The sequence below is a fragment of the Mustelus asterias genome, unplaced genomic scaffold (assembly GCF_964213995.1).
Source record: "Mustelus asterias unplaced genomic scaffold, sMusAst1.hap1.1 HAP1_SCAFFOLD_749, whole genome shotgun sequence".
Lineage (NCBI taxonomy): Eukaryota > Metazoa > Chordata > Chondrichthyes > Carcharhiniformes > Triakidae > Mustelus > Mustelus asterias.
The window spans coordinates 90,213-116,357 of NW_027590697.1; the positions used below are offsets into that span (position 1 = coordinate 90,213).

Here is a 26,145-nt window from a genome sequence, read left to right on the forward strand (position 1 = left end):
AAGTGAGAGAGCTGTGGAAATGTTCTTGGCAGAGTGATCGTCACCCAAAAGGAGCAACAGGAGAATCCTCAGCCAGAGTTGATCCTTCTGGAGATCTATCTGTTCTCTTGCAGGGTCAACCCTTCTTACCCTGAGTCCCAGTTGGACAGTGTTAGGAGTGGATTGGGAATGGGGGCAGTGGATTGGGAATGGGGGCAGTGATCCATTTGAAATAGAATTTAAATATTACAAGTGAGCCCAGTCCGCAATCGTCCACAGGCTCACTTGGCTTCGCGGCCTCACCGGTGAAGGTTCTCTCTGGCAAGGATCACACCTGGTCCCCACAAACAGAGACCTGTCATGATGGCCTTTGAGGCCTCCCGGGAGATCGGGGGCAGGGGGGGCAGTGGAGTGGAGGTGGTGGATGGAAAAAGCCAAGTCACTTGAGGAATGAAGAGGACCTTACAAGGGAGCAGTTTGCAAAGGATCAGCTTTCAAGGGTGCTGATCATCATTCAGACATTCTCGACACGGTGCTGGTGACTCACCAAGTAGGACTGAGGATGAGGAGGCTGGAAGGAACCTGTCTGGGAACAGATGCTTCAGTGACCAGGGACAGACATGATCAAAGTGAGCTTCACCCATGAGTGCCTCATTGCTGCTTTACCCTAATCTGATGGGCATCGCATCGGAACAGTCAGATCATCAGTCAGAAGCTGACATGATCCAAACCCACATCAGCTTACTGTTTGATTCTGGTGCTGGTGCCCATGAATAACACTCACTTTCATCGATGAGTCCTGGGAGCTGGACTCTGTTCCCTTGCAGGGTCAACCCTTCTTACCCTGAGTCCCAGTTGGACAGTGTCCAGCCGTGTGTGGATGACATTGGAATGAAAACTGAAGATTCTCCCCTTACAGAAAGTAGGGTCATCTTTAATCACCAACTAACTTGACCTTCTCCGTGGGCTCCAGCAATCAGCCTCGCATTATTCAAAACCAGGATGTAGGAGAAGCACAGTTTGAGGTCAGGATTGGGAATGGGGGAGGGGATGGGGAATGGGGGACTGGATTGGGAAAGGGGCAGTGGAATAGGAATGGGCAGTGGATTGGGAATGGGGCATTGGATTGGGAATGGGGCATTGGATTGGGAATGTGGCATTGGATTGGGAATGGGGGCAGTGGATTGGGAATGGGGGCAGTGGATTGGGAATGGGGCAGTGGAAAGGGTCTATAGTCTTAGTTGGAAAGTGAGCAGTGTCCCACATTAATTGCCAATTGGGGAATGCCGGAAGGTTCTGACGCAGCAGCTCCTCCACTTTCTCTCCGAGGAGTATCTGCCGTATCTGAAGAAACTCTGCGGTGAGTGGCCAAGCTAATTGGCAAACCAATCCCTGTGGATTTGGTAGCATGGGGAATTGGGATATGTACCAATCCCTACAGGAAGCTCAGCCAGATCCCACATGTGGGTGGAAGCTGGCGCTAAACTTCCTTCGGATGTCTTCACGTCTCCAGTTGGCCAGATGCCAGTAAACTGCAAGGTGTGAAGCAGGGTGGTGAAGGAGTTATGGACACTGTCCTCCCTTGGCCTGAACCAGAGAGAACTCATCTAATCAGCCCAAACTAGCCCAGAAATAGGGAAGAGGAATCCAGCAGTGGTTGATGCTTGTGGCCTGAGTAAGACCCCAAGCATGGACTCAAACCCCCAAGATGAAGGGACATCCGGAAGTCACAGTTTAAGACTCTGGGGAGGGTGGATCTGACCTTCTTGTCCCGCTGGGCGAGAGGCGGGGTGAGCAGTAAGATCCCGAGAGGCGAAAAATCAGGTTCGCGCCTGATTTCTTGCCTATCTCGATCTTACTGAGCCCAGATATCCGGCAAGATCAGCCTCACACCTGAAAAGGGCATCAGGTTGATTGCAACATTGAAATCTATTTTCAATAGAATTTCAATATGATTAGTGAGTCCTGGACGCCGGGTCACTTGAGGAATGAAGAGGACCTTACAAGGGAGCAGTTTGCAAAGGATCAGCTTTCAAGGGCGCTGATCGTCATTCAGACATTCTCGACACGGTGCTGGTGACTCACCAAGTAGGACTGAGGATGAGGAGGCTGGAAGGAACCTGTCTGGGAACAGATGCTTCAGTGACCAGGGACAGACATGATAAAAGTGAGCATCACCCGTGAGTGCCTCATTGCTGCTTTACCCTAATCTGATGGGCATTGCATCTGAACAGTCAGATCATCAGTCAGAAGCTGACATGGTCCAAACCCACATCAGCTTACTGTTTGGTTCTGGTGCTGGTACCCATGAATAACACTCACTTTCATCGATCAGTCCTGGGAGCTGGACTCTGTTCCCTTGCAGGGTCAACCCTTCTTACCCTGAGTCCCAATTGGACAGTGTCCAGCCGTGTGTGGATGACATTGGAATGAAAACTGAAGATTCCCCCCTTACAGAAAGTAGGGTCGTCTTTAATCACCAACTAACTTGACCTTTTCCGTGGGCTCCAGAAATCAGCCGGGCATTATTCAAAACCAGGATGTAGGAGAAGCACAGTTTGTGGTCAGGATTGGGAATGGCGGAGTGGATTGGGAATGTGGCAGTGAACTGGGAATAGGGGGAGTGGGTTGGGAATGGGGGAGTGGGTTGGGAATGGGGCAGTAGATTGGGAATGTGGGAGTGGATTGGGAATGGGGAGAGTGGATTGGGAATGGGGGAGTGGGTTGGGAATGGGGGAGTGGATTGGGAATGAGGGAGTGGATTGGGAATGGGGAGAGTGGATTGGGAATGGGGGTGTGTGTTGGGAATGGGGCAGTGGTTTGGGAATGGGGCAGTGGATTGGGAATGGGGGAGTGGGTTGGGAATGGGGGGAGTGGAAAGGGTCTCTGGTCTAAGTTAGAAAGTGAGCAGTGTCCCACATTAATTGCCAATTGGGGGACGCCGGAAGGTTCTGCTGCAGCAGCTCCTCCACTTTCTCTCCGAGGAGTATCTGCCGTATCTGAAGAAACTCTGCGGTGAGTGGCCAAGCTAATTGGCAAACCAATCCCTGTGGATTTGTTGGAATGGGAAATTGAAGAGTCGGGAGACTGGGAACATCAACCCCTGGGGAACACTCTGACCCCCAAAAACACCAACTCCCCTTCAGATACAGAACTCTGAAAACACGCACCAAGCGAGGCAACAACAGCTTCTTACCAGCTGCCATCAGATTTTTGAACTGTCCTGTCACACATGAAGCTGATCTTTCTCTTCACCCGATAGAGTCATCGAGTCAGAGGTTTACAGCATGGAAACAGGCCCTTCGGCCCAACTTGTCCATGCCGCCCTTTTTTTTCAAATCCCTAAGCTAATCCCAATTGTCCGCATTTGGCCCATATCCCTCTCTACCCATCTTATCCATGTAACTGTCTAAACGCTTTTTAAAAGACAAAATTGTACCCAACTCTACTACTGCCTCTGGCAGCTTGTTCCAGACACTCACCACCCTCTGTGTGAAAAAATTGCATCTCTGGACAGTTTTGTATCTCTCCCCTCTCACCTTAAACCTATGCCCTCTAGTTTTAGACTCCCCTACCTTTGGGAAAAGATATTGACTATCTAGCTGATCTATGCCCCTCATTATTTTATAGCCCTCTATAAGTTCACCCCTCAGCCTCCTACGCACCAGAGAAACAAGTCCCAGTCTATCCAGCCTCTCCTTATAACTCAAACCATCAAGTCCCGGTAGCATCCTAGTAAATCTTTTCTGCACACTTTCTAGTTTAATAATATCCTTTCTATAATAGGGTGACCAGAACTGTACACAGTATCCCAAGTGTATCAGTAACTGCAACGCTACATTCTGCACCCTGTCCTTTCCTTCTCCCCTATGTCCTCTATGAACAGTATGCTTTGTCTGTGTCACACGCAAGAAACAACACTTTTCACTGTATCCGAATACAGGTGGCAATAATAAACCAAATCAATCAATTCAGATATTGTTACAAAGTGAGAGAGCTGTGGAAATGTTCTTGGCAGAGTGATCGCCACCCAAAAGGAGCAACAGGAGAATCCTCAGCAAGAATTGATCCTTCTGGAGATCTATCCCTCACCCAATGGGAAAAGACTAGGATCTCAGCTGCCAGAATGGCCACAAGGAGATGGTTCCTCTGAGAATCAAAGCAAACCACTGGCACTGCCCACTGGGGACACTGGCACTACCGGCCTAGTACACTGACAGTGCCCACTGGGCACCCTGGCACTGCCACCAGCAATTGACTGAGGTGGGCGGGTGGGGCGGGAAGGCCAGCGATCGAGTGCTGGCGGGTGGGTGGGGCCTGAGGGGAGGGGCTTGGATGCCGCTTCATAAGGGGAGGTGCCCTCAGGAATCTCGAAGACCCTTAGGAATTGGAGGGGGTGATTGGAGGTGATTCCAGTGGTGAGGAGGCAGATACAGATCTAGAAAAAGTTCATAGAGACCCGTGACGGCTCTCACCAAAGTGGAAATAACCCCCAACAAAGGTCACCCAGAGTGGGCACAAATCCCCCCGAGGGTGGTGACCCCAAATGTGCCGGCACCAACTGGAGACCAGTGTCCCGGGGCTGGGACGGTGTCACCACAGGGCACAATGGGTGTCTCTGGTGAGGGGCCACAAACACTCGCTGATGCACTTGGAGACACCAGTCTGATACTGAGACCACGGCACGGACACCTTCGAGTTATCTGGTGCCAGGGGTAGGATTCTTCCTCAAGTTCTGGGCGGTCTCAGTGCCAGTCGGTTGGCACTGGGGTTTCACCCAATGGTGTGGTGTGGGATGGCAGGTGCTGTTTGGCGATTGGCCTTAACCAGCTGATCCCAGTCGACACCATCGAGACAACAACTGGAGTGTTTCCACCTTGAGACCTTTCTCTTCAGTCCCAAGGTGGAGTCCCAGTAGATATTGGTCAGGACTGACTGTGCGGAACGGGTCCGTGTCAGTGTAATTAGCCCTGAGCAATATCACACTGAGGATGGAGTTGGAGCAGGGTTAGTGCTTGATGCTGATGCAGGGACGTGAGGGCTGGAGGGAAGCTGGGGGCAGAGGCTCATCTTAAAATGAACAATAAAAACAGGTGTGAAAATGAGTGTGGGAAGAGTTCACATCGTGATGATAAATCCACAGGGGAAGGGGGAGAAATAGGCCCAAAGTGAGAGAATTGGTTCCACACCATCTCCAGTCAGCGGAGCTGTGTTGGGATGAATCAGTGGGAGGATTGTTATTGGCCGTTGTATAAAAACAGCCAATGAAAAGACGTGGAGAGTTGTGACGCTGAGAATTGGATGGGACACAGAGGGATGGGCTGAGGAGAATTTCCGTTCCACTGCTCTCTCTCTCTCTCTCTGTGTGGGATATCTGCTGACATTGAGTTGATTTTAGTTGGGATGTACTTTCCCTTTCGTGTGATCCATTTTTCCTTTGTGCTGTTGTTGTGGAATTGAGTCTGTGGATGGTTTGGGGAAACATTTTCTCTTGCTCATCCTGACACCAGTCACGTCGGTTCTAACAGGAGAAGAAAAAAACAATGAAGCATCATTGAACATAGAACATAGAACATAGAACAGTACAGCACAGAACAGGCCCTTCGGCCCACGATGTTGTGCCGAGCTTTATCCGAAACCAAGATCAAGCTATCCCATTCCCTATCATCCTGGTGTGCTCCATGTGCCTATCCAATAACCGCTTAAATGTTCCTAAAGTGTCTGACTCCACTATCACTGCAGGCAGTCCATTCCACACCCCAACCACTCTCTGCATAAAGAACCTACCTCTGATATCCTTCCTGTATCTCCCACCATGAACCCTATAGTTATGCCCCTTGTAATAGCTCCATCCACCCGAGGAAATAGTCTTTGAATGTTCACTCTATCTATCCCCTTCATCATTTTATAAACCTCTATTAAGTCTCCCCTCAGCCTCCTCCGCTCCAGAGAGAACAGCCCTAGCTCCCTCAACCTTTCCTCATAAGACCTACCCTCCAAACCAGGCAGCATCCTGGTAAATCTCCTCTGCACTCTTTCCAGCGCTTCCACATCCTTCTTATAGTGAGGTGACCAGAACTGCACACAATATTCCAAATGTGGTCTCACCAAGGTCCTGTACAGTTGCAGCATAACCCCACGGCTCTTAAACTCCAACCCCCTGTTAATAAAAGTTAACACACTATAGGCCTTCTTCACAGCTCTATCCACTTGAGTGGCAACCTTTAGAGATCTGTGGATATGGACCCCAAGATCTCTGTTCCTCCACAGTCTTCAGAACCCTACCTTTGACCCTGTAATCCACATTTAAATTTGTCCTACCAAAATGAATCACCTCACATTTATCAGGGTTAAACTGCATTTGCCATTTTTCAGCCCAGCTTTGCATCCTATCTATGTTTCTTTGCAGCCTACAACAGCCCTCCACCTCATCCACTCCTCCCCCAATCTTGGTGTCATCAGCAAATTTACTGATCCACCCTTCAGCCCCCTCCTCTAAGTCATTAATAAAAATCACAAAGAGCAGAGGACCAAGCACTGATCCCTGTGGCACTCCGCTGGCAACCTGCCTCCAATCCGAAAATTTTCCATCCACCACCACCCTCTGTCTTCGATCAGACAGCCAGTTACCTATCCAATCGGCCAACTTTCCCTCTATCCCACACCTCCTCACTTTCATCATAAGCCGACCATGGGGGACCTTATCAAACGCCTTACTAAAATCCATGTATATGACATCAATTGCATTATAAGGGGATAACTCCAGACTTTTTCCCGCTCCTCGGTACAATTAACTATTGTCACGGCCCATGGGATTTTCAGAAAAAACAATATTTTATATTGAAACAATGCTCCCCCTTTAGAATTCTCCGAGGGGGGGATTTCCGCAAAAGCACCTGACTTCCAGGAAATGATCATGTGACCAATTTGTATGTGCGGAGTCTGCACGTTCTCCCCATGTCTGCGTGGGTTTTCTCCGGGGGCTCCGGATTCCTCCCACAGTCCGAAAGACGTGCTGGTTAGGTTGATTGGCCGTGCTAAATTCTCCCTCAGTGTACCCGAACAGGCACCGGAGTGTGGCAACATTCACATCGTGTGTTTTGGTCTGTCCTTTCACGACATTTATTTTTAACCTTGTTCACTTCACTGTGAAGGAACCTTCACATGGGGTGGCACAGTGGCACAGTGCTTAGCACTGCTGCCCCACAGCGCCAGGGACCCGGGTTCGTAACTCGGCTTGGGTCAATGCCTGTGCAGAGTTTGCACATTCTCCCCATGTCCGTGTGGGTTTCCTCCGGGTGCTCCGGTTTCCTCCCACGGTCCGAAAGACGTGCTGGTTAGGATGCTAAATTCTCCCTCAGTGTACCCGAACAGGGGCCGGAGTGTGGCGACTAGGGGATTTTCACAATAACTTCATTGCAGTGTTAATGTAAGCCTGCTTGTGACACTAATAAATAAACTTTAAACTTAGACTTTGGGGGTGATTCTGTTTCAAGCGGTTTAGTTTGGGACAAACCTGGGGCACAAAACACTTCTTCCAAACAGGGTTCCGTGAAATTTTGGGAGGAACTTTGCAGCCTCACTGGTCCCGAAACCATAAAATCCCGGCCGAGGTGAATGGACCTTCCCGTGCTCTGCCCCTCACCCGCTCCAATTCCCGTGGCGGGCCGGCCAGTAAAATTCCAGCCTCTGCGTTTAAACATCATGTGAGGTGAAGGACTCGGAACAGTGTGTAGAATTTGTGTGATAGCCCAGCTAAGAAGAGAGAGTGTTGAGTGTGAGGCTGCAGGATGCTCAGTCAGAGTGAAGACAAGGTCACTACATTGAAGAAGAATATTGAAGAATATTTGAACCAGAAGAGTTCTGAGCACAGGTGGCTGTGCCAGCAATGGCTGTGTTGAATGGTGAGTCGACAACCATGGGATTTTACTTTAGTTTAGTTTATTAGTGTCATGAGTAGGCTTCCATCAACACTGCAATGCCACTCATCACCAAGGGCTGATCCAGGGTGAGGAGCCAAATGGATATAAATGTGTCTTGGTGATTGAAGACAGAAGGTAGTTGTAGAGGGTTGCTTTCCAAACTGGAGGCCTGTGACCAGTGGTGTGGCTCAGGGATCAGTGCTGGCTCCACTGTTATTTGTCATTTATGTTAATGATTTGAATGAGAATGGTCAGTAAGTTTGCAGATGACACGACAGTTTGCCGACTGCAGCAACAGGTCCACAGCAAACGCCATTTCCCTGGCCCTGCGCTCAACCCTGGAACACCCGGATAACAAGGACACCTGTGTCAGATTCCTATTTATTGACTACAGCTCAGCCTTCAACACTATTATTCCCACAAAACCCATCTCCAAACTCCGTGGCCTGGGCCTCGGCACCTCCCTCTGCGACTGGATCCTGAACTTCCTAACTCACAGACCGCAATCAGTAAGGATCGGCAACAACACCTCCTCCTCCTTAATTTCGATAAATGCGAGGTGATGCATTTTGGTAGATTGAACCAGGGCAGGACTTACTCAGTTAATGGTAGGGCGTTGGGGAGAGTTACAGAACAAAGAGGTCTGGGGGTACATGTTCAAAGCTCCTTGAAAGTGGAGTCACAGGTGGACAGAGTGGTGAAGAAGGCATTCGGCATGCTTGGTTTCATTGGTCAAAACATTGAATACAGAAGTTGGGACGTCTTGTTGAAGTTGTACAAGACATTGGTAAGGCAACGCTTGGAATATTGTGTACAGTTCTGGTCACCCTATTATAGAAAGGATATTATTAAACTAGAAAGAGTGCAGAACAGATTTACTGGGATGCTACCACTTGATGGTTTGAGTTATAAGGAGAGGCTGGATAGACTGGGACTTTTTTCTCTGGAGCGTAGAAAGCTGAGGTGTGATCTTATAGAGGTCTATAAAATAATGAGGGGAATAGATCAGCTAGATAGTCAATATCTTTTCCCTATGGTAGGGGAGTCTACAACTAGAGGGCGAAGGTTTAAGTTGAGAGGGGAGAGATACACACGGTTCCAGAGGGGCAATTGTTCCACACAGTGGGTGGTGAGTGTCTGGAACAAGCTGCCAGAGGCAGTAGTAGAGGCGGGTACAATTTTGTCGTTTAAAAAGCGTTTAGACAGTTGCATGGTAAGATGGGTATAGAGGGATATGGGTCAAACGCGGTCAGTTGGGACTAGTTTAGGCGATTAAAAAAAGGAGCGGCATGGACAAGTTGGGCCGAAGGGCCTGTTTCTGTGCTGTAAACCTCGATGACTCTATGGCTGGGAGGAAGCGGTCAGTGAGTGAGCTGGGAGTGAGGGCAGGAACCATCTTTAATCAGGCTCCAGTTTCCAGACTATCTGTGAGTGAAGGCACGGGTGATCCTCCCAATCACCAGAGGAGCTTCAATAATCTCCCAATATCATTTCATTTGTCTGACTTGAACAATTGACAATACAAGGTGAACAATTATAGACGAACCTTTTAAACCTCATAATCCTCGATCCAATCATCTGGTCCATGGTGTGTGTTCCCTTTGTGAAGTGAAGCTGTTTCGATCTTCTCTCTGACTACATTCACTCCCAGACAGATCAGCCAGTTAGACACTCAGTGTTGTTACCTTGTCTTCACTCTGACTGAGGCTCCTGCAGCCTCCTGCCTCAACTTAACCCAGTTTACAAACCTATTGTGATGTCTGATCTCACTGAGATGTCCCGGCTCAGGGTCACACTTGTCCTGTGATGTCACCATGTGATCCGTCCAGTTCAAGGGGCCTGGCCTTAAATCAAACAGGGAGTCACACAAACCCCCCCGAGATTACTGAGGTTACAATAAGCTGTTCTAGAATGCACTAACTGGTTCCCGGTCTGTGTAATCTGTTGATTTGACAGATCTCTGAGATTCATGAGTTATTGTTACAAGTGGATGGGGAGTGATAAACTGGCTCCCTTTATTCAGTCTCCCTGATTGGCCAGAACAAAGGTTTTGGAGTGTTTTTTCCCCGTGGATTCCTTTCCCAATCCAAATGTCTGGACTTCCTAATCAGGAACCAACACCACTACATTCTGCACCCTCTCCTTTCCTTCTCTATGAACGGTATGCTTTGTCTGTATAGTGCGCAAGAAACAATACTTTTCACTGTATCCTAATACATGTGACAATAAATCAGATCAAATCAAATCTTGAATCAAAGAATGTTTCCCCTCCCTGGGAAGTGGCTTCTTATTTTGAAGCGGTTTGCTGACTCATTTTTCTGAAGTCCCGAATGTCCAGTCAGTTGAAATCATTTTGCAAATAAAATTTGAATAATAAAGTGGTGTGTGTGTGACACCAACCCGTGTAGAACTGGAATGGGGCGCGTTCAAACCAGATCACTCAGTTTTATCTTTGGGCACTGGAGGCCACATCGGTCACAAAACCGTTCTTGTGTCTGAAATACTGAACACGTGGAAAGGCATTAACTCCCCTCGGAAACGTCACATTAACCTCTCTCTCTCTCTCCAGAAGATATCTGTACACTGACTGGTATCTCTCAGTGCCCTCTCTCCATCTCAGGGAGATATCTGTGCACTCAAAGGTGACTCCCAATCGCCCCTCTCTCTCTCAGAGAGGTATCTGTACACGGACTGGTGTCTCTCAGTCCCCTCTCTCTCTCGGGGAGATATCTGTACACTGACTGATGTCTCTCAGTCCCCTCACTCTCTCAGAGAGATATCTGTACACTGACTGGTGTCTCTCAGTCCTCTCTCTCTCTCTCTCAGGGAGATATCTGTACACCGACTGGTGTCTCTCAGTCCCCTCTCTCTCTCTCAGGGAGATATCTGTACACGGACTGGTGTCTCTCAGTCCCCTCTCTCTCTCGGGGAGATATCTGTACACTGACTGATGTCTCTCAGTCCCCTCACTCTCTCAGAGAGATATCTGTACACTGACTGGTGTCTCTCAGTCCCATCTCTCTCTCGGGGAGATATCTGTACACTGACTGATGTCTCTCAGTCCCCTCACTCTCTCAGAGAGATATCTGTACATTGACTGGTGTCTCTCAGTCCCCTCTCTCTCTCAGGGAGATATCTGTACACGGACTGGTGTCTCTCAGTCCCCTCTCTCTCTCGGGGAGATATCTGTACACTGACTGGTGTCTCTCAGTCCCCTCTCTCTCTCAGGGAGATATCTGTACACTGACTGGTGTCTCTCAGTCCCCTCTCTCTCTCAGAGAGATATCTGTACACTGACTGGTGTCTCTCAGTCCTCTCTCTCTCTCTCTCAGGGTCATATCTGTACACTGACTGGTGTCTCTCAGTCCCCTCTCTCTCTCAGGGAGATATCTGTACACTGACTGGTGTCTCTCAGTCCTCTCTCTCTCTCTCTCAGGTGATATTTGTACACTGACTGGTGTCTCTCAGTCCTCTCTCTCGCTCAGCGAGATATCTGCACACTGACTGGTGTCTCTCAGTCCTCTCTCTCGCTCAGCGAGATATCTGTACACTGACTGGTGTCTCTCAGTCCTCTCCCTCTCTCAGGGTGATATCTGTACACTGACTGGTGTCTCTCAGTCCCCCCTCTCTCACTCAGGGAGATATCTGTACACTGGCTGGTGTCTCTCAGTCCCCTCTCTCTCTCAGGGAGATATCTGTACACTGACTGGTGTCTCTCAGTCCTCTCTCCCTCTCAGGAAGATATCTGTACACTGACTGGTGTCTCTCAGTCCTCTCTCTCTCTCAGGGAGATATCTGTACACTGACTGGTGTCTCTCAGTCCCCTCTCTCTCTCTCTCAGGGAGATATCTGTACACTGACTGGTGTCTCTCAGTCCCCTCTCTCTCTCTCAGGGAGATATCTGTACACGGACTGGTGTATCTCAGTCCCCTCTCTCTCTCTCAGGGAGATATCTGTACACTGACTGGTGTCTCTCAGTCCCCCCTCTCTCTCACTCAGGGAGATATCTGTACACTGACTGGTGTCTCTCAGTCCTCTCTCTCTCTCTCTCAGGGGGATATCTGTACACTGACTGGTGTCTCTCAGTCCCCTCTCTCTCTCAGGGGGATATCTGTACACTGACTGGTGTCTCTCAGTCCCCTCTCTCTCTCTCTCAGGGAGATATCTGTACACTGACTGGTGTCTCTCAGTCCCCTCTCTCTCTCTCAGGGAGATATCTGTACACTGACTGGTGTCTCTCAGTCCCCTCTCTCTCTCTCTCAGGGAGATATCTGTACACTGACTGGTGTCTCTCAGTCCCCTCTCTCTCTCTCAGGGAGATATCTGTACACTGACTGGTGTCTCTCAGTCCTCTCTCTCTCTCAGGGAGATATCTGTACACTGACTGGTGTCTCTCAGTCCCCTCTCTCTCTCTCAGGGAGATATCTGTACACTGACTACTGTATCTCAGTCCCCTCTCACTCTCTCAGGAAGATATCTGCACATTGACTGGTGTCTCTCAGTCCCCTCTCTCTCTCAGGGAGATATCTGTACACTGACTGGTGTCTCTCAGTCCTCTCTCCCTCTCTCAGGGAGATATCTGTGCACTGACTGGTGTCTCTCAGTCATTGTGAGTGGGCGGTGAGTGAGAGGGTGCAGAGTGAGAGGGAGCAGAGTGAGAGGGAGCAGAGTGAGAGGGAGCAGAGTGAGAGGGAGCAGAGTGAGAGGGTAGCGGAGTGAGAGGGAGCAGAGTGGGACGGCTTTGGCTCAAACAGGCTTCGGCGTGAATGGGCAGAGGCGAGGGTAGGTTCCGGTAGGTTGTTGTTGCTTCTTCAGAGTAGAAAGAATGCCAGGCAGGATGTTGGAATGCTTCTCTTGCAGGATGTGGGATGTCAGGGAGACCTCCGGTGTCCCTGACAACGACACCTGCAGGAGGTGCATCCAGCTACAGCTCCTAACAAACCGCGTTCGGGAACTGGAGCGGGAGCTGGATGACCTCCGGATCATTCGGGAGAATGAGGAGTTTATAGATAGTAGCTTCAGGGAGGCAGTTACGCTAAAGGCACAGAACAAGGGAATTGGGTTACCACCAGGCAAGGGAAAGGGCAGGCAGAGCAGGGTTCCCCTGTGGCCATTCCCCTCCACAACAGGTATACTGAATTGGATACCGTTGTGGGAGATGCTTTACCTGGGACAAGCTGCGACAGCCGGATCTCTGGCACTAAGTCTGGTTCTGCACCGCAGAAGGGAGGGTGGACGAAGAGGAGAGCAGTAGTGATAGGGGACTCAATGGTCAGAGGTACGGACAGGAGGTTCTGTGGTCGGGACAGAGACTCCCGCATGGTTTGTTGCCTCCCGTGTGCCAAGGTCAGCGATGTCTCTGATCGCGTGCACAGCGTTCTAAAGTGGGAAGGTGATCAGCCAGATGTCGTGGTACACATCGGTACCAATGACGTAGGAAGGAAGAGTGAGGAGGTCCCGAAGAGTGAGTATAGAGAGCTTGGAAGGAAGTTAAAAAGCAGGACCCCGAGGGTAGTAATCTCAGGATTGCTACCTGTACCACATGCCAGTGAGGGTAGGAGTAGGATGCTCGGGCGGATGAAGACGTGGCTGATGAACTGGTGGAGGGGGCAGGGTTTCCGATTCTTGGATCATTGGGACCTCTTCTGGGGCAGGTGGGACCTGTACAAGAGAGACGGGTCACACCTGAACTACAAGGGGACCAATATACTTACAGGGAGCTTTGCTAGTGTTATTGGGGAGGGTTTAAAGTAGATTTGCAGGGGGATGGGAACCAGAGTGCCAGAGCAGAGAGTGGAGCGGGGGTGAAAATAAATGATGTTAATAGTTCATGCAAATTCACAAATAGAAGGGTTGTGTGTGGTGGCAATAATCTTCTGAGGTGTGTCTATTTCAATGCCAGGAGTATTGTGGGGAAGGCGGACGAGCTGAGGGCGTGGATCGACACATGGAATTATGACATTATAGCCATTAGTGAAACTTGGCTACAGGAGGGGCAGGACTGGCAGCTCAATGTTCCAGGGTTCCGATGTTTCAGACGTGATAGAGGCAGAGGGATGAAGGGTGGGGGGGTGGCATTGCTAGTCAGGGAAAATGTTACAGCAGTGCTCAGGCAGGACAGATTAGAGGGCTTGTCGACCGAGGCCATGTGGGTGGAGCTGAGAAACAGGAAAGGTATGACCACATTAAAGGGGTTGTATTATAGACCACCCAATAGTCAGCGAGAATTGGAGGAGCAAATCTGCAGAGAGATAGCAGACAACTGCAGGAAACACAAAGTTGTGATAGTAGGGGATTTTAATTTTCCACATATAGATTGGGACTCCCATACTGTTAAAGGTCTAGACGGGTTAGAGTTTGTAAAATGTGTTCAGGAAAATTTTCTAAATCAATATATAGAGGTACCAACTAGAGAGGATGCAATATTAGATCTCCTATTAGGAAACGAGTTAGGACAAGTGACGGAAGTGTGTGTAGGGGAACACTTTGGTTCCAGTGATCATAACGCCATTAGTTTCAACTTGATCATGGATAAAGATAGATCTGGTCCTCGGGTTGAGGTTCTAAACTGGAAAAAGGCCAAATTTGAAGAAATGAGAAAGGATCTAAAAAGCATGGATTGGGACAGGCTGTTCTCTAGCAAGGATGTGAATGGTAAGTGGGAGGCCTTCAAAGGAGAAATTTTGAGAGTGCAGAGTTTGTATGTTCCTGTCAGGATTAAAGGCAAAGTGAATAAGAATAAGGAACCTTGCTTCTCAAGGGATATTGGAACTCTGATAAAGAAGAAGAGAGAGATGTATGACATGTACAAAGAACAAAGAACAATACAGCACAGCAACAGGCCCTTCGGCCCTCCAAGCCTGTGCTGCTCCCTGGTCCAAACTAGGTTTACAAGGATGTAAAGGCAACAGGGAGCAAATAAGATGCTTGAGGAGTATAAAAAGTGCAAGAAACTACTTAAGAAAGAAATCAGGAGGGCTAAAAGAAGACATGAGGTTGTTTTGGCAGACAAGGTGAAGGATAATCCTAAGAGCTTCTACAGGTATATTAAGAGCAAAAGGATAGTAAGGGATAAAATTGGTCCTCTTGAAGATCAGAGTGGTCGGCTATGTATGGAACCAAAAAAATGGGGGAGATCGTAAATGGGTTTTTTGCATCCGTATTTACTAAGGAAACTGGCATGGAGTCTATGGAAATAAGGCAAACAAGTAGGGAGGTCATGGAACCTATACAGATTAAAGGGGAGGCGGTGCTTGCTGTCTTGAGGCAAATCAGAGTAGATAAATCCCCAGGACCGGACAGGGTATTCCCACGGACCTTGAAGGAGACTCGTGTTGAAATTGCAGGGGCCCTGGGAGACATATTTAAAATGTCAGTATTCACGGGGGAGGTGCCGGATGATTGGAGGGTGGCTCATGTTGTTCCGTTGTTTAAAAAAGGCTCAAAAAGTAATGCGGGAAATTATAGGCCGGTAAGTTTGACGTTAGTAGTAGGTAAATTATTGGAAGGAGTACTAAGAGATAGGATCTACAAATATTTGGATAGACAGGGACTTATTAGGGAGAGTCAACATGGCTTTGTGCGTGGTAGGTCATGTTTAACCAATCTATTAGAGTTTTTCGAGGAGGTTACCAGGAAAGTGGATGAAGGGAAGGCAGTGGATGTTGTCTACATGGACTTCAGTAAGGCCTTTGACAAGGTCCCGCATGGGAGGTTAGTTAGGAAGGTTCAGTCGCTAGGTATACATGGGAAGGTAGTAAATTGGATTAGACACTGGCTCAATGGAAGAAGCCAGAGAGTGGTTGTGGAGGATTGCTTCTCTGAGTGGAGGCCTGTGACTAGTGGTGTGCCACTGGGATCAGTGCTGGGTCCATTGTTGTTTGTCATCTATATCAATGACCTGGATGATAATGTGGTAAATTGGATCAGCAAGTTTGCTGATGATACAAAGATTGGAGGTGTGGTGGACAGTGAGGAAGGTTTTCAAAGCTTGCAGAGGGATTTGGACCAACTAGAAAAATGAGCTGAAAAATGGCAGATGGAGTTTAATGCAGACAAGTGTGAGATATTGCACTTTGGAAGGACAAACCAAAGTAGAACGTACAGGGTAAATGGTAGGACTCTGAAGAGTGCAGTTGAACAGAGGGATCTGGGAATACAGGTACAGAATTCCCTAAAAGTGACGTCACAGGTGGGTAGGGTCGTAAAGAGTGTTTTTGGTACATTGGCCTTTATAAATCAAAGTATTGAGTATAAAAGTTGGAATGTTATGGTGAGGTTGTATAAGACATTGGTGAGGCCGAATGTGGAGTATTGTGTACAGTTTTGGTCACCTAGTTACAGGAAGGATGTAAATAAGATTGAAAGAGTGCAGAGAAGGTTCACAAGGATGTTGCCGGGACTTGAGAAGCTGAGTTACAGAGAGAGATTGAATAGCTTGGGACTTTATTCCCTGGAGCGTAGAAGATTGAGGGGAGATTTGATAGAGGTGTATAAGATTATGATGGGTATAGATAGAGTGAATACAAGCAGGCTTTTTCCACTGAGGCTCGGGGAGAAAATAACCAGAGGGCATGGGTTAAGGGTGAAGGGGGAAAAGTTTGAAGGGAATATTAGGGGGGGCTTCTTCACGCAGAGAGTGGTGGGAGTGTGGAATCAGCTACCGGATAAAGTGGTAAATACTTTTAACATTTAAGACAAACTTGGACAGGTACATGGATGAGAGGGGTGTGGAGGGATATGGTCCAAGTGCAGGTCAGTGGGACTAGGCAAAAAATGGTTCGGCACAGCCAAGAAGGGCCAAAAGGCCTGTTTCTGAGCTGTAATGTTCCATGGTTCTATGGCTCTCAGTCCCCCCTCTCTCTCTCTCTCTCTGGGAGACATCTGTACACTGACTGGTGTCTCTCAGCCTGCTCTCTCTCTCTCTCTCAGGGAGAAATCTGGACACTGACTGGTGTGGCGTAGGCCCCTCTGTCTCGCAGGGGAATATCTGTACGCTGACTGGCATCTCTCAGTCCCCTCTCTCTCAGGGAGATATCTGTACACTGACTAGTGTCTCTCAGTCCCCTCTCTCTCAGGGAGATATCTGTAAACTGACAGGTGTCTCTCAGTCCCCTCTCTCTCAGGGAGATATCTGTACACTGACTGGTGTCTCTCAGTCCTCTCTCTCTCTCTTAGGGAGATATCTGTACACTGACTGGTGTCTCTCAGTCCCCTCTCGCTCTCTCTCAGGGAGATATCTGTACACGGACTGGTGTCTCTCAGACCCCCCTCTCTCTCAGGGAGATATCTATACACTGACTGGTGTCTCTCAGTCCCCCTGCTCTCTCTCTCAGGGAGATATCTGTACACTGACTGGTGTCTCTCAGTCCCCTCTCTCTCTCTTAGGGAGATTTCTGTACACTGACTGGTGCCTCTCAGTCCCCTCTCTCTCTCTTAGGGAGATATCTGTACACTGACTGGTGCCTCTCAGTCCCCTCTCTCTCTCTCAGGGAGATATCTGTACACTGACTGGTGTCTCTCAGTCCTCTCTCTGAGGGAGATATCTGTACACGGACTGGTGTCTCTCAGTCCCCTCTCTCTCAGGGAGATATCTGTACACTGACTGGTGTCTCTCAGTCCTCTCTCTGAGGGAGATATCTGTACACGGACTGGTGTCTCTCAGTCCCCTCTCTCTCAGGGAGATATCTGTACACTGACTGGTGTCTCTCAGTCCCCTCTCTCTCTCTCAGGGAGATATCTGTACACTGACTGGTGTCTCTCAGTCCCCTCTCTCTCTCTCAGGGAGATATCTGTACACTGACTGGTGTCTCTCAGTCCCCTCTCTCTCGCTCTCAGGGAGATATCGGTACACTGACTGGTGTCTCTCAGTCCCCTCTCTCTCCCAAATGTAGCGGGCTCCCTCTTTTTAACTCCACTCGTGGGCTTATTTTGGGTTTGGTTCTCCGTTACCCAAACCCCACCAATGCCCGAGTGATTCTCTCTCTTGCCAATGGAACAATGGCCGCCTTGCGTCTACTTCACTAGAGGAGCGCTCCCAAGAGAGAGAAAAGGAAACTGCTGCCTATCCACCACCTGGCAGCCTTTCCTGAGTGGGCGGGTTCGAATCGCCCAGAGTACGCTCGGTTCTCGACTCCGGAATGATGGTCAGGGATATTAAAATGTGACCCGACCAGAGATAGCTGATGAGAAAATGAAAGAGCAAGATGGGCTCCAATCGAGTTCAAATCATATATCTTTTATTAAACACCAAAATTAAACCTCATCAACACCAGAAAACAACATATAGGTATCTTATACTCTATAACTATGAACAAAACTAAACGGGCAGAATGTCAATTCTAACTTCAAACAGTGTTAGCAATATCTTATACTATGAAAAGGTTCATGAACCCACCATTCCCACAAAAGCCTCCACTGCTGTGTTACCCTCAGGAACTTCACAAATTACTAGGGAATACTCAGTTGAGTTGACCGTGACCTTCTGGGCTGGCTGTGTGCTGGAAAACTGCAGTTCAGGAGGGTGAGAGAGTTGCCACGCGGGTCCGGAGAGAAAAGAGAGCGAATGGCTGCGAATCCACACTTTTTAAAGTTCAGATTTCAAAAGTCCCGTGACCTCCGCCCCCACCGGCAATTGCAAGAACAATGGTCCCAGATCGCTATCAGCTCCAGTGATAGCACAGCCTATTGAAATCACAAATGGCTGAGACTGCCTTGTCCAGTATGAATGGCCCATCGATGTTCCTAATCACTTTACCGGGGCTCACAGATTGTTTTCCCATCATGGAGATGGGTTTCTCCTCACTGCTGGATAGCCCCATTATCATATCTATTGTATCTTATCCAGGTACACTGTGGCTGGTATTGATCTTCCAGTCTCGATGCAGGTCTGGTCTGGTGACGTCATCTGCTCCCTTTGTGGTTCAGTTAATCTAATCAGCAGCCTGTCTGGACCCTGACCGTTTGTGAGTTCGACTGGAGGCAGGGCTGAGCCTGCTGGGAGAAAACAGCCAGTCTCTGCAGCCAAACATGGCCACTTCTACCATTTAAATGGTCAATGTGCATTTTACAGTCCTTATATGCGTTGGTGTTGCCCGAAAAACTTACACAGTGTGGATCTAACCGAGGGATATGGAGGCTGGAACTGTGCACAGTGCTCCAAGTGTGGGTCTAACCGAGGGATATGGAGACTGGAACTGTGCACAGTGCTCTCAGTGTGGGTCTGACCGAGGGACACGGAGACTAGAACAGTGCACAGTGCTCCCAGTGTGGGTCTAACCAAGGGATATGGAGGCTGGAACTGTGCACAGTGCTCCCAGTGTGGGTCTAACCGAGGGATATGGAGACTGGAACTGTGCACAGTGCTCCCAGTGTGGGTCTAACCGAGGGATACGGAGACTGGGACTGTGCACAGTGCTCCAAGTGTGGGTCTGACCGAGGGATATGGAGACTGGAACTGTGCACAGTGCTCCAAGTGTGGGTCTAACCGAGGGATATGGAGACTGGAACTGTGCACAGTGCTCCCAGTGTGGGTCTAACCGAGGGATACGGAGACTGGGACTGTGCACAGTGCTCCATGTGTGGGTCTAACCGAGGGATATGGAGACTGGAACTGTGCACAGTGCTCCCAGTGTGGGTCTAACCGAGGGATATGGAGACTGGAACTGTGCACAGTGCTCCATGTGTGGGTCTGACCGAGGGATATGGAGACTGGAACTGTGCACAGTGCTCCCAGTGTGGGTCTAACCGAGGGATACGGAGACTGGAACTGTGCACAGTGCTCCAAGTGTGGGTCTAACCGAGGGATACGGAGACTGGAACTGTGCACAGTGCTCCCAGTGTGGGTCTAACCGAGGGATATGGAGACTGGAACTGTGCACAGTGCTCCAAGTGTGGGTCGAAATGAGAGATATGGTGTTCGTATGTTCCTCAGTCTCGAAACACTGACCTGACGGTGAAACCCAGGATTAAAATTGCAAACGTTACAAAAACCAACATGAAATCAGTCACTGACAGCAATCCAACTGCTGGCCAGCAGAGGGAGACAGACACCAACATTTCACCAAATTCCACACATCAACAACTTTCAATCCAATAGAAATCGGTACACTGACTGGTGTCTCTCAGTCCCCTCTCTCTCTCTCAGGGAGATATCTGTACACTGACTGGTGTCTCTCAGTCCCCTCTCTCTCTCTCAGGGAGATATCTGTACACTGACTGGTGTCTCTCAGTCCCCTCTCTCTCTCAGGGAGATATCTGTACACTGACTGGTGTCTCTCAGTCCCCTCTCTCTCTCTCGGGGAGATATCTGTACACTGACTGGTGTCTCTCAGTCCCCTCTCTCTCTCTCAGGGAGATATCTGTACACTGACTGGTGTCTCTCAGTCCCCTCTCTCTCTCTCTCTCAGGGAGATATCTGTACACTGACTGGCGTCTCTCAGTCCTCTCTCTCAGGGAGATATCTGTACACTGACTGCTGTCTCTCAGTCCCCTCTCTCTCTCTCTCTCAGGGAGATATCTGTACACTGACTGGTGTCTCTCAGTCCTCTCTCTCTCTCTCTCACAGGGAGATATTTGTACACTGACTTGTGTCTCTCAGTCCCCTCTCTGTCTCTCTCTCACCTGGAGACATCTGTACACTGACTGGTCTCTCTCAGTCCCCCCGCTCTCTCTCAGGGAGATATTAAGACACTGACTCGTGTCTCTCAGTCCCTCTCTCTCTCTCAGGGAGATATCTGTGGCAGTAAGTGTTACCTGAGTAAGTTTAGGAGTGACAGCCACATGATGGGATGAAAGAGTGTGAATAAAAACCTCCCAGGCATCTGTGTACCAATCATATATTAATAACGCGCTATGTTTAAAAACGTCAGGGTGATGGACTGCATTGAGTTGTTCTGTCACGAATATCAGAGATTGGAACTGGCAGGTAGAGCGAGAGAGAAAGAGAATGTTCTGGAATATGTTGATAGAGTCATGGAGAGAGGGAGCGCCGCACTGTGGGAGGGTCAGTGCTGAGGGAGGGCCGCACTGTGGGAGGGTCAGTGCTGAGGGAGGGTCAGTGCTGAGGGAGGGTCAGTGCTGAGGGAGCGTCGCACTGTGGGAGGGTCAGTGCTGAGGGAGCGCCGCACTGTGGGAGGGTCAGTGCTGAGGGAGGGTCAGTGCTGAGGGAGGGTCAGTGCTGAGGGAGCGTCGCACTGTGGGAGGGTCAGTGCTGAGGGAGCGCCGCACTGTGGGAGGGTCAGTGCTGAGGGAGCGCCGCACTGTGGGAGGGTCAGTGCTGAGGGAGCGCCGCACTGTAGGAGGGTCAGTGCTGAGGGAGCGCCGCACTGTGGGAGGGTCAGTGCTGAGGGAGCGCCGCACTGTGGGAGGGTCAGTGCTGAGGGAGGGCCACACTGTGGGAGGGTCAGTGCTGAGGGAGGGTCAGTGCTGAGGGAGGGTCAGTGCTGAGGGAGCGTCGCACTGTGGGAGGGTCAGTGCTGAGGGAGCGCCGCACTGTGGGAGGGTCAGTGCTGAGGGAGCGCCGCACTGTGGGAGGGTCAGTGCTGAGGGAGCGCCGCACTGTGGGAGGGTCAGTGCTGAGGGAGCGCCGCACTGTGGGAGGGTCAGTGCTGAGGGAGTGCCGCAGTGTGGGAGGGTCAGTGCTGAGGGAGCGCCGCACTGTGGGAGGGTCAGTGCTGAGGGAGCCCCGCACTGTGGGAGGGTCGGTGCTGAGGGAGCGCCGCACTGTGGGAGGGTCAGTGCTGAGGGAGCGCCGCACTGTGGGAGGGTCAGTGCTGAGGGAGCGCCGCACTGTTGGAGGGTCAGTGCTGAGGGAGCGCCACACTGTGGGAGGGTCAGTGCTGAGGGAGCGCCGCACTGTGGGAGGGTCAGTGCTGAGGGAGCGCCGCACTGTGGGAGGGTCAGTGCTGAGGGAGCGCCGCACTGTGAGAGGGACAGTACTGAGGGAGCGCCGCACTGTGCGAGGGTCAGTGCTGAGGGAGCGCTGCACTGTGGGAGGGTCAGTGCTGAGGGAGCGCCGCACTGTGGGAGGGTCAGTGCTGAGGGAGCGCCGCACTGTGGGAGGGTCAGTGCTGAGAGAGCGCCGCACTGTGGGAGGGTCAGTGCTGAGAGAGCCCCGCACTGTGGGAGGGTCAGTGCTGAGGGAGCCCCGCACTGTGGGAGGGTCAGTGCCGAGGGAGCGCCGCACTGTGGGAGGGTCAGTGCTGAGGGAGCCCCGCACTGTGGGAGGGTCAGTGCTGAGGGAGCGCCGCACTGTGGGAGGGTCAGTGCTGAGGGAGCCCCGCACTGTGGGAGGGTCAGTGCTGAGGGAGTGCTGCACTGTGGGAGGGTCAGTGCTGAGAGAGCGCCGCACTGTGGGAGGGTCAGTGCTGAGAGAGCGCCGCACTGTGGGAGGGTCAGTGCTGAGAGAGCGCCGCACTGTGGGAGGGTCAGTGCTGAGGGAGCGCCACACTGTGGGAGGGTCAGTGCTGAGAGAGCGCCGCACTGTGGGAGGGTCAGTGCTGAGGGAGCGCCACACTGTGGGAGGTTCAGTGCTGAGGGAGCGCCGCACTGTGGGAGGTTCAGTGCTGAGGGAGCGCCGCACTGTGGGAGGTTCAGTGCTGAGGGAGCGCCGCACTGTGGGAGGTTCAGTGCTGAGGGAGCGCCGCACTGTGGGAGGTTCAGTGCTGAGGGAGCGCCGCACTGTGGGAGGGTCAGTGCTGAGGGAGCGCCGCACTGTGGGAGGGTCAGTGCTGAGGGAGCGCCGCACTGTGGGAGGGTCAGTGCTGAGGGAGCGCCGCACTGTGGGAGGGTCAGTGCTGAGGGAGCCCCGCACTGTGGGAGGGTCAGTGCTGAGGGAGCGCCGCACTGTGGGAGGTTCAGTGCTGAGGGAGCGCCGCACTGTGGGAGGGTCAGTGCTGAGGGAGCGCCGCACTGTGGGAGGGTCAGTGCTGAGAGAGCGCCGCACTGTGGGAGGGTCAGTGCTGAGGGAGCCCCGCACTGTGGGAGGGTCAGTGCTGAGGGAGCGCCGCACTGTGGGAGGGTCAGTGCTGAGGGAGCGCCGCACTGTGGGAGGGTCAGTGCTGAGGGAGCGCCGCACTGTGGGAGGGTCAGTGCTGAGGGAGCGCCGCACTGTGGGAGGTTCAGTGCTGAGGGAGCGCTGCTGTTCCTGCTCTGTGTATAGACTGGGGGAGTTCGGAAGTTTTGATGGAATTTCTCAACAGATGTTCTGCTGAACTTGGACACGAGACTCGTTAGACCTCAGCTGCAATATTGAGTGCAGTTCTGGGTGGCATGCTTTGGGAAGGATGTGAACGCATTGGAGGGAGTGCGGAAGAGGTTTCCAAGAAAGATTCCAGCAATGAGGAACTTCAGTTGGGAGAATGAGAGGTTGCGCCTGTTGTCCTTGGAGAGCAGAAGGTGATTGAATCGAGATCATCAATTTCACGGGGGGGCTGCACACGGCAGAGAGGGAGAAACTGTTCCCGCTCGGAATAGAATGGAGAACGAGAGGGACACACGGATTTATGAGATCCACAAAAGAACCAAATGTGATGTGAGAGACAATATCCTCACCAAGCGAGTGATTTGTGTCTGGAATGTTCTGTCCGGGAGGCAGGTTCATTCGAGAAGATGATTATCTGGATTGAAACAATGTGTGGGGGTTACGGGGGAGAGAGGCACTGAGTCAGAGCACCCGTTTGGAGAGATGGTGCAGACATGATTGGCCCCCTTGTAATTATCAATTCTGCCCTGGGAAAAAGCTTCCAACCCTGTCCCTCATAATTTTATAAGCTTCTGTCAGGTCGCCCCTCAACCTCCGTCGTTCCAGGGAGAACAATCCCAGTTTGTTCAACCTCTCCTCATAGCTAATGCCCTCCATACCAGGCAACATCCTGGTAAACCTCTTCCGCACTCTCTCCAAAGCCCCCACATCCTTCTGGTAGTGTGGTGACCAGAATTGGACGCAGTATTCCAAATGTGGCCGAACCAATGTTTTGTAAGTGTAACAATTTGCCAACTTTTCTACTCAGTGTCCCGGTCGATGAAGGTAAACACGCCATCAGCTTTCCTCACCACCGATTCCACCTGTGCCGTCACTTTGAAGGATCTGTGGACCTGGACCCCCAGATCTCTCCATGCGTCACGAGGGAGCTTTTATCAAACAAAGTTGATTTAAGAATATAGTTAACATGTATAGTGAGGAAATTCGCAACAACTTTTACCAATTACAAGCAAAAAAACAGATAGAAAACAACCACAATAATGTGTTAACCCTTAATTGAATATTAAAGCTACTCCAGCAAAACCAAAACCTTTCGCAGACAAACACCCTTTCATAGGCTCAACACAACACAGATTACAATCTCACTGGATTGGAAAGTTTATTTAAGAATACAGTTAACATGTATCGAAAGGAAATTCGCAATAACTTTTACCAATTACAACCCAGAAAAAAACAACCGTGGCATTGTAGAAATCTTAACAGCGAAATGCACTGCTCCAACAGAGTCATCGAGGTTTACAGCATGGAAATAGGCCCTTCGGCCCAACTTGTCCATGCAACCCTTTTCTTTTAAACCCCTAAGCTAACCCCAATTGCCCGCATTTGGCCCATATCCCTCTCCACCCATCGTACCCATGTAACTGTCTAAACGCTTTTTAAAAGACAACATTGTACCCGCCTCTACTACTACCTCTGGCAGCTTGTTCCAGATACTCACCACCTTCTGTGTGAAAACATTGCCCCTCTGGACACTTTTGTATCTCTCCCCTCTCACCTTAAACCTATGCCCTCTAGTTTACTCCCCTACCTTTGGGAAAAGATATTGACTATCTAGCTGATCTGTGCCCCTCATTATTTTATAGACCTCTATAAGATCACCCCTCAGCCTCCTACGCTCCAGAGAAAAAAGTCCCAGTCTATCCAGCCTCTCCTTATAACTCAATCCATCAAGTCCCGGTCGCATCCTAGTAAATCTTTTCTGCACTCTTTCTAGTTGAATAATATCCTTTCTATAATAGGGTGACCAGAATTGTACACAGTATTCCAAGTGTGGCCTTACCAATGTCTTGTACAACTTCAACGAGACGTCCCAACTCCTGTATTCAATGTTCTGACCAATGAAACCAAGCATGCCGAATGCCTTCTTCACCACTCTGTCCACCTGTGACTCCATTTTCAAGGAACTATGAACCTGTACAACAAACCTCCTACTGGATTATTATCTAAATGGAAAAAAAATACAACATGCTACTGTGCAAAGGGACCTGGGGTCCTTGTGCATGAGATGCAAAAACCCAGTCTGCAGGTACAAAGATGATCAAGAAGGCAAATGGGATGTTGGCCTATATCGCAAGGGGGATAGAATATAAAAGCAGAGATGTCTTGCTGCATCTGTACAGGGCATTGGTGAGGCTGCAGCTGGAATACTGTGTGCAGTATTGGTCCCCTTATTTGCGGAAGGATATATTGGCTTTGGAGGGAGTGCAGAGAAGGTTCACCAGGTTGATACCAGAGATGAAGGGTGTTGATTATGAGGAGAGACTGAGCAGATTGGGTTTGTACTCGTTGGAATTTAGAAGGGTGAGGGGGGATCTTATAGAGACCTATAAGAGAATGAAGGGGCTGGATAGGGTAGAGGTGGAGAGATTCTTTCCACTTAGAAAGGAAGCTGGAACTAGAGGGCACAGCCTCAGAATAAAGGGGGGTCAGTTTAGGACAGAGTTGAGGAGGAACTTCTTCTCTCAGAGGGTGGTGAATCTCTGGAATTCTCTGCCCACTGAAGTGGTGGAGGCCACCTCGTTGAATATGTTGAAATCACGGATAGATGGATTCCTGATCGGTAAGGGAATTAAGGGTTATGGGGATCAGGCGGGTAAGTGGTACTGATCCACGTCAGACCAGCCATGATCTCATTGAATGGCGGGGCAGGCTCGAGGGGCTAGATGGCCGACTCCTGCTCCTATTTCTTATGTTCTTATGTTCTTACAAACATACAACCATCCCGAGTTTAGCACAGAAAATACGGATGCTCACGCGGTTTTGGAACTCAGCCATGCCTGCTGTGAATTAGTCCTTTGAATAGGGAATTGAAACTCTGCCTTCTCAGCCTTGAAACTCCCAGCACCTCGAGGTAGAGATTTTCACTGCAGGAAGGCAAAAAGGATTGCTTTCAACAAAGCAGAACTCCTAATACCAGAGAAAGAGACAAAAACACTGCGTCCAGCCTGGAGTCCAAACATCTCCTAACCAGTCAGCAGCCAA

The 26,145-nt window shown here is 50.2% G+C and overlaps 1 protein-coding gene across 1 annotated transcript in view; it reads left to right on the top strand.

Annotated features, from left to right (window-relative positions):
- The first annotated feature begins 1,262 nt into the window (after positions 1 to 1,262).
- The window catches only part of LOC144487342 (PDZ domain-containing protein 4-like), a 111,200-nt gene continuing 86,317 nt past the window's right edge, over positions 1,263 to 26,145 (top strand). The window contains exon 1 of the mRNA XM_078205425.1: positions 1,263 to 1,339. Within this exon, the coding sequence (XP_078061551.1) occupies positions 1,263 to 1,339 (77 nt within the window). The remainder of the gene's footprint in view (positions 1,340 to 26,145) is intronic.